Consider the following 12,088-nt stretch of genomic DNA (forward strand, 5'->3'; position numbering starts at 1 on the left):
ATACTGATACCGATACCGATACCGACTTGGTATTGTGGATATTGTGGGTCAATTTGCCCACCTCTACCGATCACACGGTGTTCACATACACATTCGAAGCACATCAGAGTTCAGGATGGTGTCTAGGATCTAGCCAGACGGACTGGAGTTGGATTCAAGGAGACGAAGCAGAGCTGGTGTTGACATGCCTAACGTGCCCGGCTTGATGCTGCCACACCATCTGCTGCAAACACTGAAGCACCTAAAGTTTCCCCAGCACAGCCTGCTCTGTCCCTTCTTGTTGATGCTTCACAGGTGTCCAGTCCAGTCTGTTGTCCAGATGAACGATGATAGATCCCACACCATGACACAAAGCGCTCCACCAGATCTCTGTCTCCTGTCCATCTTTCATAAGGACAGAATATCATCTGAATATTTTTGTACGTTTTGGCTTAAATTTCCTTTTAGCAAAAAGGTTCAGCCAATTTTTGTCCTCTTCTTGGACCAAATTTATTACCATGTCAGTTTCCATGGCTACATGATTCCATGATTTCCATGATGTCAGTGTCTCCTCCACGCAGAAAGCAGACATAGATTTGTGCAAATTGACATTATGAAAATCAGTTTGGTTAATGAAAACACATCAAGTTTAAAAGAAAGAATTTTTCAAGAATAGATTTTGAGATAGGAGGAGATGGTTTTATTATATGTAATAAAGTAGATGTACTTAGCAAAACTGCAATGGAAACAATGCTGTTGCATTACAGGAGTCACATGATCAACATTCAGATGTTACTACAGGAGAAAACTACAAAGAGGAATGGCAGGAAAGTGACAGTTTATTTATTTAATTATTCAGATAACATTCAGTTGGTCCCACCAGAGCCCTGACAGAATCTCACAGTTCACAAAAAACTATGTGTCACTCTAACTTGTTGAATCCATAATTCTTCTGTAAAAATAAAATTTTCGCAAAGTGCCACGTTCGCAGCAGCTTCCAGGAGCCTGGGCTTGTTGCTCCAGTGCTAGCACCATGGCTGAATTATGAAGATATTGCAAGTAACAGTCTACTTCTGTCACTGCCATGATTTCTAGTGACTTGTGTGAACAAGCTTATGCGGGCGTGTGTGTGTGTGTTGTATTATTTTGTGATGGAAACTGATGATTGTTGCACAAGCTGCTATTTGTAGTGTGGGTGTGATTCTCAGGAATAAATTTTGAGGGCACAGAAACTCTCTCCATGTGTGTGTCGGCCCCAAGAAGGTGAATTGCAAGAAGCAGAGTTCCACTTGGGACTCGTCATCATCTGTCACCCGGTCCGTTTTTCATCTAACTGTTCTGCTTCTTCTCCCTGAAGATTGTTAAGTAGCCTTTCTGAAGCGCCACATTTTCTTTTCTCCCATAACGAGGAACGTGGGAGAGCGTCCATCATGTGCTCCAGTCTGTGACATTTTATTTCCTCTGCAGCTCCCGGCCTGACAGTCCACTGCTGTGTGTATTAAGCTGCAGCCTCATGCTGAGCTCTTCTTCCTGTTTGCTGCTGTCCTGGCATCCATTTCATCCCTCAGAGCTCTCAGACTGCCATGAAAGCCTGAGTTAGTACCAGAGGAAGTGCTTTGGCAGGAACCTCAGCAAACCATAAAACGGAGAGAGGTAGGAATTCAGAGTGAAGAAAAAAAATGGAAAAGTCAGAAGTAAAATAGTAAAAATAGTAAATTAACAACTGAAATTTGTGCAATGTTCATGTTTTTTAATACCAGTCCAGCAACAGCAAGGTGTCTTAGCATAATCTGGAAATTTATTCATAGGAATATCACAAATCACAGTGTTTTGTCGTTTTGTCCCCTGAAAAAGTTTTGAATTTTTTCACATTTCATCACATTGCAAGCAGAGTAGGTTTTGTTGTTTGGTTTTTCACAACCACTTGCCATGGGTCGTCAACTGAATTCAGGTCTAGACTTTGTGCAGTTTTATGGTAAATGGAAACAAAAAAAAATCAGTAGTGGACAAAAACGTTTCACAGCACTGAAGTTTCCATGTATGGCAGAGCGCAAGTGATCCCTGAATAAAGACAAGAACTGCAGCTAACAATAAAACTCCTCTGCCTCCTCCCAAAGGTCAGGCTAGTTAGCATGGAGGCCGACGGTTTTTCTGTAACAGTAAGTTGTTTCTCCACCATTAGCAGCTAGTACATGATATTGATTGACAACACTAACCTCGTCCTGGGTCTGATTGGTGACGTTTGGTCTTCAGATGACAGCACCAGCTCGGGCAGGAGGTGGAGGACATTGACCTCTCGACAGATTGTTCATCAGCTTTGACAGATGCAGTACGTGAAAAAAGCAACAACATATTTTTGTGAAAGTTACATACTGCAGGTTTAAAGTAGCTGTGCCTGCCAGCTGCCCAGAGGAAGTCAGAGTGAAATAGGAGATGTCTCATCCACGCTTTGATTCCAGTGAAATCAGGGAGCTTTATTTGGCTCCATGATTCTATTGAGCCGAGTTACATTTTAACTGGAACAGCTCAGCGTCCCCGCAGCCTGAACTCTGCTTCATTAGTGCTGCTGTGGCTCCCATCGCTTCAGTGAACACGCAGAGCCGCCTGCTGTTACACTGATGGGATTCCTGGAAACGTGGCGGCCAACCTTCCTGTCAGCAAGCCCTGGCCCAAGGGATGGAAGGTAAGATGGACGCCCCCCCAGGGAAGAGCGTGGGGTAATGGGCCATAACATGGTGGTGAGAAACCATCATGGGTCAGTTGTTGCTTGCGGTGAGCGATAGCTGAGTGAGAGCCGCCGTGGGGCCACTTTGCACCTTGAGGTGTGAGCCACCAAACCTGCCCAGACAGAGGCGTCACATATTTCTTCTTTACACACATCACTGTGAGGGCAGCTGCATTTCTTTATGGATTCGGTCAAACTCCTTTGTAAGAAGTGTTATAAATGTTCATCTACATATATTTTTCTGTGTCTGATGTGATATTCTTACTTTCTTTTGGGTTTTCTTTACCTGTAAGTCATGTATTCAGCCATGTGCTAGATGTGGAGTTTGTCTTTATTTTACTCTTTAATGGACCTCTGTTAAATGACCTTTTCTCTGTCTGTAACGTTTCACTTTCACACAATCTTTTTAGATGTTCTGGTGTTCCCAGCAGGCTGCAGACACTTTTAAAGCAGTTATAATGTTTAAATAAAAGACTGACAGAGTCTGTGATGTACAGACGTCCTTACATGAGAACCTCTATATATATTTTTTGTTATGAAAAACATTCAGTGGAAATAATCCAGTCAAATGTATTCATTTATATCAGCGCATTTATTTCTAATTTTCCAACAAACCACCTTGAATCCCACATTTTGATGGACATTTAAACATTTTTCAACATAACAAACAACTTATAAAGTGATTTGTAGAGCAGTAAAACGAGGCAGTGAAAAGCTCCATGACCAGCATGAACGCCTCACCCTGCTTCTTATCCTCTGGCTAATTTAAACATACCACCATGGCAGCCTAATAATTTAATTTAGGACAATAAATATCAATTGTAATAAGAGTATTATGATGTGACAAGATCACATCAGTTACCTGGTGGATGACCTAAGAGAACCAAACAAATCCCCCAAATTACAACACAACCATCTTTGTTTTTCTGATCTTTGCCATCTACTCGTCAGCTTGGGCCCCTCCCTCATTCTCCTGGGTGTCCGCTGATCTCTTAGCAAACAAGTGGGTGGGGTCGCGACCCCTGAAGCCGGGCTGGATGTTGAACACGGGCATGTTCCTCCAGCTGGCCGGGTTGCTGAATGCTGCGGAGTCGGAGCTGGGGGTGCAGGGCTTGTTCTGGACGAGCTGCAGGAAGCTCTCCATGTCGGGCCCCAGGCGGGTCATGACCCCGGTCCTCACCGCTGACACCGTCTGCTCGTCGCAGGCCTGCAGCGTCTGCAGCAGCGTGCTGTAGTACCTGTGGTTTCAGCAGACAATGCAGACTCAGGGTCATGTGGTGGTTTGCAAAAAGTCTTCATGTCCATTCAACTCTTCCACAGTTTGTCAGGTTGCAAATGTGAACTTCACTTTATCAGGCGTTTTATTAGTCACACCAACATAAAGTAGAGCAAAATAGTGAAGTGGAACTAAAACAATGCATGGGTTTCAAAAATTTTTGAATCAGCTAAAAATATGAATACTGTGTCAATAGTTTGCAGAGGCGCCGTTTGCTACAATTACAGTAGCAAGTGTTTTGGCTGAAGCTCAGTCAGGTCGAACAGAGAAGCATCCGTACACATCAGCTTTCACAACTCGCCAGAACACTCAACTGGATTTAGGCCTGAGCAAAGGCTAAATGCTGAAGAAACGACTTAAAGGTTAACCGTTTATCTGCCGTCATCGTTGGTAGTGCTAACCAGCCTGAGAGTTCACAACATTGTCTGCTAGCTGCAAAATAGAAGAGAGCAAGGAGCTAAGGGATGAGCAGCACCATACAAGATAGTGATTGTCACCGCTAAGACCTAGCTCTGATTGGTTGTTTCTAGTTAGAAGCTCAATGTTTTCACAGATTATCTGTCTCACAACATACTTGTTTCAACAAATACAATAATATATCTTTTTTATAAAACCCTCATACTGCAGCTTTAAATGTTATCTTTAAAGACAACATTTAAATGTTTTTGCTAATGAGCTCAAATAGCAAAAACATCAAAATAAAACACAGCAGAAAGTATTTTGCAAATATGTAAAGAAGAAAATATGTTCATTATATTACATTTTTCACAGTTTGACGCCCCCCTGCCATATTTCTCTGAGTTGTTCTGTTGCTTGTATGGATGTTGTATGACGCTCAGACAAACTGTGCAAACAGTGACCCCTACTGGCTAAAACCAAAGTGGAGCTCCTCAGATTTGTGTTGGTGTAATTATAGTTTTGTAGTTAGCCACATTTGAATAGTCAGAGAACTCTCTAATCATGTAAACTCCTGTAACTCTTAATGCTGCGTAATGTAAATAAAACGGACAGTCATGTAACAAAAGAAGATAAAAGAAATTCATAGGTGGAATCCGTTTGACCTACATGAGTCTGGGGTAAGATATCAGATAACTAAGTTTAGCTCAGTATTGTTACAGTTGTGGCTTCATTACGTCTTATTGACGATGTCAGAACTCACCTGTTGGGGAAGTGAGTGGGAACCTGCACCACCTCTCCGATGGCATCTGGGTTTGTCCGGGCCACAGTGCAGATGTCCAGACTGGTGTAACACTCCTCTTGAACCTTGACAAGGTGGGAACAGAGTGATTGAAAACCCCACTGTAGTACAGAAGTATAAAAATGGGCCTGATTCCATGACTGAAGTTGCAACACCAACAGAGTTTGAGGACTTTCAATGTCATTCATGAGTTTGAATAATTGACCACAATATCACTCAAACTTTAACTAGCACAGAATGACAGTAGCATTGAGCCTTCTGCTTCTGTTAGCGCTGTGTGCTAGCTTTTAGCTGCCTCCTTAACATTATAAGGAGGCAGCACCGACTTGATCTCAAGTCGGTGCATGAAATGTCTCAATCATATTTAAAAACTGCACCAGTGCAGTTTTGTTTCATGTAGACCATAAATTAATGATTTATATGTGAAACAGTGGGATTTGAAGACATAATATATCCGCTATAAATCAGGTTAAGATGTAGCATCCAAATTTAAAAGTGACAGTTTAAATCTAACATGCTGAGCAAACAGGCTGTTCATATTTTGCAAATGTGGTAAAGCCAGCAGCCTGTAGTTTACCAGCAATAAAAATAGTGGAACACAATGAAAAGAAACATAAGCCATGACTTCCAGTGATTATAAAAACCAGAATCCTGCTTCAGAGGACAATCACACATCAACATTAACATTTCTGGGCCTACAAACCTCAGCGATCATCGTCTGGAAGATGTTACAGCGACGGATGGTCTGGAAGACTTTGTTAGAGATGCCCTGGGAAATGCACTGCAGACTCTTCTTCACGAAAGTTTTGCCCTGAAGAATGGCAACACAAGTCAGACTGAGACCCGGCCGGGTGAACTGGGGCCTGACCCAGGCGGGGGCCGGGTGGAGGGACTCACTTCTGTGTTGAAGGTGGCCGCAGCGTGAAAGAAGAGCTCGCAGATCTCGTGCATCCCGTCTGTGTCGCAGGTGGAGTTTTCAAGGCAGGAGAAGAATCCACAGCCCACTGCCACGGCGCCGTTCAAACATCTGGCCACATCGGCTGCAGCGACAGGTTCAGAGGAGAAGTTTCACAGGAAAACTGCATGACAAACACTCACTCCTCTTTAAATGTGTGGGTTGTTTTGTTGTCCTACAGTGACTATGGATATTCTAAATAAGCAGACTAATCAAGTAAAGGTGGACATGATAAAAACATTTCCAGACTTCAGGCTTCACGTTTCGACTGCTAACTGCTGCTACATTTCTTACAAAACATTACGTTATGACTGAAATTCAATATTTTTCTTTGGCTTACATTTTCAAAACGCCATTTTTTTTCATATGAGCTTAAATATTAAGCAACGCAAAACACTGTTTTTCTGTTTACCTATGGGGAAAAAAATCTTCCAATGTTTTTCAGTGTGGAAGTTAATACTGAGCAGATCATTCAAAGTTATCTCTATTCAGTATCAATGAAGCGCTTAAAAATAATAAGACGCAATTCTGAAAGGGCTCATTATGGTTGTTACAACTATTTTGTCTTTTTTTTATACTATATCTCATAAGACCGTGAAATTATTTCCGCTGCACTACAGAGAGATAATGTGGTAGACTTCTTATATTATCAGATAAGATATATTATAATATAGCCTATCTCAAGAAAATAATTACAATGAGAAAATAATGCTCTTAAAATTATTAACAAGTGAACGGTGGAATTCTCCAGGTTGTGACACAAACTTTAAAACAAATGTCAAACCATGCGTGGCCTGCAGGAGGACGGGAGGAGCAGTGAGAGGCAGCGGGGCGAGCAGACACTCACTCGGGCTGTTGGAGGAGAAGCGCGCCCGGCGGGGAGCGGCCTCCTCCGGCGGCATCTGGAAGCCGGCGGCCAGGCAGAGGGAGCAGAGGAGGAGGAGCGGAGCGGAGCGGCGCAGCATCTTCTTCTACGTTGCTGATGATGAAGATAAAAATAAAGACGAGGAGGCGGTGTTTGGTTCTCAGCTGATTCCAGATGCTCAGTCTTCGTGACTCCTCTAACTCCACAGCGGGTATTTATACTGAGCCCGGTCTGAGGGAACCAATCACAGCGCGCCGTTTCCAGGCGGCGGTCAGCTCGTGGTTTATTCATGTGTGCAATTAACCCCCGCGGTTAATTGGATATTTCCACCACGCAGCACGTGTTACGGTAAACTTTCTTCGGTCTTTGCGCTTCATCAAATACTTAACAAACATGTTTTCGACATTTGAAAAGAAAATCCCTACAGGGACGTAATTAAAACGGATACATCTCACGTGAGCCACGGAACTTCATTTACATAAAACAGGTTTTTGACTTCAGTTGGTGGATCTGATTCCCGTCACGTTCTCCGCGTTTCCTGCGTGGTGCGTCATGAAGAGCCAGAAATCTGACCCAATGAGAACTGCTCTACTTCCACACATTCTTACCCGAACAAGGCTTTGGTAAAAAGGCTACAGAAGAACTGAGTAACTGATCAAAACTTCACTCATTCAATATTTAAGAACAAAATCAGATCAATAGTTTTGTGGAAATGTAGGTGTTTGAAGGACCAAAATGAAAACGACTCATATCGATGACGTAAATCAAAAACAAAACCAGGCAAAAGAAGTTTTCTATAGAAATTTCTTTCTATATGAAACTTATGAAACTTTTATAAAAACTCCACCCTTGTGTGAATTTTTGGTAACTCACAGTGGATAAACTATCCAGAAATTTTAATCTCATTCGATCAGCAGGAATACACATATGTAAGTAAAAGTAAAATGTACAGCATAGTACAAATAATTCTAAAAGTATTATTTATGTATTATTTTTGTAAGTCACTCTGCAACTGTAAGTAGAACCCAATTCTGAAAGTTTTGGCATAGGATGAGGTGGAGTTTTCACTTGGTCGTGTCAAAATTGGTTTATTTCGCAAAAACTGTAACGGTTTGTTTACTGGGTTTCTTTGAGTTTGCTATATATGAACTATTCCTGATGATCTTAAACATGACACCAGCCTCATCTGCACTGGCTTGATTTAGAAACATGTAAATCCCATTTGGACAAACAGACAAACATTTTCCTCATCAGTTAAATGATTTTATGTATTGAATGAATCCATAAGTTTCTGCAATGTGAGCTGGAAGTTAACATCCTGAGGCATATTCCTCAATGAAGGAGATCTAATGATGGTAGAAGGGCTGTTCTTTAACTTGATTAACTTTTTTTACCTTTATGAATCCTGTCTGTAGAACTATTTCTATTTAATTGCTGTTTTTCAGACTATTCAAGTTTTGTTTTTGTTTTTTTTTTGGAAGTGAGTATCAAGACCCCTCAGGTCCTATTTGACCCCTTGACATCCTCTATAATCTGCTTCAGGAACTGATGCAGGGCTGCTGTTTTTGTGTGTGAGATGTGGAAAACAGTGTGTGTCTTATCTGAGGGTCAGATATCAGTGAAGTGTGAGACTTGGCGGAGGAGCTGATGTTTCCACATGCAGCCTGCTTTGACCACAGGAAGTTGCGAGCCTTAGGAAGCCCAGAGGTCACCGGGCGCTGATAAGCATCACCCACATCCACCCCCTCAACTCCCATCTCCTCAGCCAGCTCCACGGAAAAACACTGTTCAGAGCCTCTGATGTTTCCGCAGACTGGCTCTGTTTTTAATCAAGATAGATCCAGTTTTCAGTGCTGGGAAAAGTTCTGTTGTTTTCACTTTCTGTTACCTTTGATTTATCATCACAGATGATCTGAGTACATACAAAATCAAGTTTCTAAGTACAAATGTCATTATTAAGGGATAAACGCTATCATCCCAATTTAAAAACTAATCCTTCCTTGTTGAATAATGAATTTTGATTAACTATATAGAGTATCTCACAAGTGTGACATACATTTCTCATGTTTTTGTAAATATATATATTTTTTATCTTTTCATAGGAAGTACTGAAATGTGACACTTTGTGTCAGTGTTCAACTTTCATAACAATAGCTGCATCTCCATCACAAATATCCGCAAATCTTTGTCTATATTCCATAATTTCGAAAAAAAAAAAAAAAAAACTAAAAATGAAATAAAACTGAAAAAAATAAAATTAAAATTACACGAGAGTAAGTATGGTCACATGATGTCATTAAAAATCATGGCTCATCATCTATTAGCCATCAGAGAACACTGTATCTTATTCAGGAGTGAGAGCGCTGCAGAGGACCAGGCCGACATCCAGAGCTTCACAAACACTTACATTAAATATTCTTCTATAATTAGTAGAACAAACGCTAATTGTGAACTGAAAATGTGAAATTTTATTTTATATACAAATCACAATATGTAGTTTTGTGCACAGCAGTAATTTAAAAACTTTATGATGTAATGAATTTAATACCATGGCTGTATTTATAGGTGCACACATAGTTTGCCATGCATTTTTGTGTTATCTGTACCCTTTTGCTTCAGACACAGGTGCTTTTTATTATTCTGACATTTTTTCCCACAAAGGATCAATTCATCCGTTTTCTGCTGTAATGTTTCGGCTGTAAGTTGGTTTTCTTCCCGCATTTGCAGTTGCGCTGCTGCGCCTCGCCGCTGGGGGCAGTAGCACACCGCCATTCACGTGGAAAACGTTTCTTCTTCTCCCAGTTCAGTCCAACAACAATGGCGACAGCAACAAACCAAGAAACCGGCAAGCTGCAGTTGTATCCTTTTATTTCACATGCGGACTGCAGTGGCGGTGCTTCCGCTGAAACGTCAGGATTTAGATTTCAGGACTGCTTGCTTGCAACTCGGTTCGGTTCTGTTAATGAAGAGTTCTGGTGTCGGTGGTTCTTTGGGCATCTTTAGGAGTGGAGGAGCTTTTTCTCACTGCCTGGCATTAAACTACGCCTGGTTTCGGTCGGTCAGGACTGTTGAAGTTATTTATATTTTGGAAATGTCCCAATAATAGAGAGGAAAGCATATATATTACACACACAGTGATTACTGAGGGAATCCGTCTTTGCTTTGTAGGTTTCTGATTGGTTAGTTCACAGCATTTTAGTTGGCACGAGGCACACACACCTGGGATGAGATGCAGCTAAAAATAATATTCTTGTTACCCATTTCAAAAAGTGAAATGAGTAAAAAAAAAAAGCCAAAGAAGGTGATTGTTACAAAGTGTGGTATCTAAGCGTGTTCATGGAAAGTTGAGTGAAAGGAAGAAGTAATGATTCGGAGTAAAAACATGCTGTCGTACTTGCTCTAAACTTTATCAAGTAGCAATGCAGACATACTCAGCCAGTCTTCCTTGACCGCCCTGCAGCTTCCTGGACGTCCCCTTCCCGTCGTCTCGTGAGGCCACCGTGGCCCTGAGGTCCCTGTCCCCGGACCGGGAGCCGAGGAGAGGCGGCATCAGCAAGCAGCTGAGCGTGTCTGGCAGCACGCTGTCTGTGTGAGCGATTGGAGTGTTTGTGTTTGTGTTCAGCCGCCGGTTGGCCTGCTGCCTCTTCTCTGACCGTCTGTGGCTGTGTTTCAGGAGGTGGAGCGCAGATGAAGCTCGGATCCTCAGAGTATCCGTCAACTCCTTCCTCGACCACCTGTCGCTCGTTGTGGAGACCATGGAACTGTTCGGCCCTCCTGTTGACCTTTGACACACGGCTCTGGAACGGATAGATAGAACACAAACACGAGATGGCGCTGTTGGGATTTTTTAGACATGAGGACAGCAAACTGTATAATCTGACTCCTGGTTTTTCAATTTCGACCATTCACCAGTCTTTCGGGGAGTATTTATTTTCATGTGTCTTTCAACAAGAAATCGCTGCAGAAACCTGAGGAGAATATTTGTCACTTGAATTATTTTCTTGTAAAGGTCAGACTTCCTGTGTCGTTGTATGTTGTCAACATTGTAAAAAAAAAAAAAAACATTTTCTATTCTGTGGATTCTAAATAAAATCTAAAAATGACTTGTAGAATGTTGTAATGATAACTCTCTTAGGGGAGATAGGTACTCTGATGAAAATGCCTTCACTGCAGATAAAACTGCAAAAGAGGTGTAATAAATCTACCATTACACTAATACTTTGACTGATTCAGTTCCATCTCTCAATAACTCCTGGTTAAACAGAGGAACAAAGCATCAGCAATGACATTAAAGATGGAGAAAGTTCTATCAGGCTTTTATTTCTTATTTCACTCTCTGTACCCATTTTAGAACCAATGTAATGTTCAAACCTTACATCTGAACCAACCTATCATTTAGACATTGGAAGCTAGAACACATCACTTTTATTCCAGGAATAATGAAGGAAGGTCAGCAGACCTCAGATTAATGAGCTGAAATCTCATTAATCTGAGCTGAAAAGTCCAAATCTGGTCCAGTAAAACCTTCTGATTTGTCTCAGAGGTGAGTTTTAATACTGGACTTTTTCTTCTTCAGATCATAAATTGGAAACTGCGCTGAGTCATGGTATAAGTTACAGATGATAAATATAAAGCAATAATGTTTGATCAAAGTGGCTTGAAGTCAATTGAAACTGATTCAACATCCACTTTCATCCGTCTTTCTTTGTAAAATCCTTCAATTTTGCTGTAAAAAGCTAAAATTATATATATATATAATTCTCTCTGAGAGAGATGGTAAAAAGTATCTATTTGTCTTGTGCTTGTGGTAAAGTGGAAGGCCAGCAGATGGCGCTGTGTACAAAAAGTTGCGGCTACAATAGTCGGTAGGAAAGCTTCCAGTCCGGTTTCCGTCCTCGTCATAATAACTTCTACTAAAGTTATTATGGGGGTTGCAGAATTTGTGAACTGGGTGCAAATTATGTAACAGTTTGAAAATGTGCATAACCCCTTTTCAGCTTTTATATTTGCAGCACTCCCTTCCAATAATAAAAAAGTATAACTGTATTTGTTGAATAAAAATAATAAATCTTGCCTGTTGTTGGGGAATA

At 41.4% G+C, this 12,088-nt stretch overlaps 2 protein-coding genes across 2 annotated transcripts; one reads left to right on the forward strand and one right to left on the reverse strand.

Annotated features, from left to right (window-relative positions):
* Positions 1 to 3,277: 3,277 nt before the first annotated feature.
* Positions 3,278 to 7,180, reverse strand: stc1l (stanniocalcin 1, like). The gene is made up of 5 exons (XM_055060700.1): positions 6,981 to 7,180; positions 6,076 to 6,218; positions 5,882 to 5,989; positions 5,140 to 5,243; positions 3,278 to 3,942 (listed from the first exon to the last, which is right to left on the reverse strand). The coding sequence occupies exons 1-5, from the start codon at positions 7,096 to 7,098 to the stop codon at positions 3,645 to 3,647; spliced, it is 771 nt and encodes a 256-aa protein (XP_054916675.1). The 5' UTR covers positions 7,099 to 7,180; the 3' UTR covers positions 3,278 to 3,644.
* Positions 7,181 to 9,760: 2,580 nt separating this feature from the next.
* LOC129379823 (EKC/KEOPS complex subunit Lage3) lies at positions 9,761 to 11,305 on the forward strand. Its single transcript, XM_055060719.1, has 3 exons — positions 9,761 to 9,856; positions 10,459 to 10,587; positions 10,672 to 11,305. Exons 1-3 carry the CDS (start codon positions 9,816 to 9,818, stop codon positions 10,784 to 10,786), a joined length of 285 nt encoding a protein of 94 aa, XP_054916694.1. The 5' UTR covers positions 9,761 to 9,815; the 3' UTR covers positions 10,787 to 11,305.
* Positions 11,306 to 12,088: the final 783 nt, after the last annotated feature.

Source organism: Poeciliopsis prolifica, unplaced genomic scaffold, assembly GCF_027474105.1.
Source record: "Poeciliopsis prolifica strain line A6 unplaced genomic scaffold, Auburn_PproV2 SCAFFOLD061, whole genome shotgun sequence".
Taxonomy (NCBI): domain Eukaryota; kingdom Metazoa; phylum Chordata; class Actinopteri; order Cyprinodontiformes; family Poeciliidae; genus Poeciliopsis; species Poeciliopsis prolifica.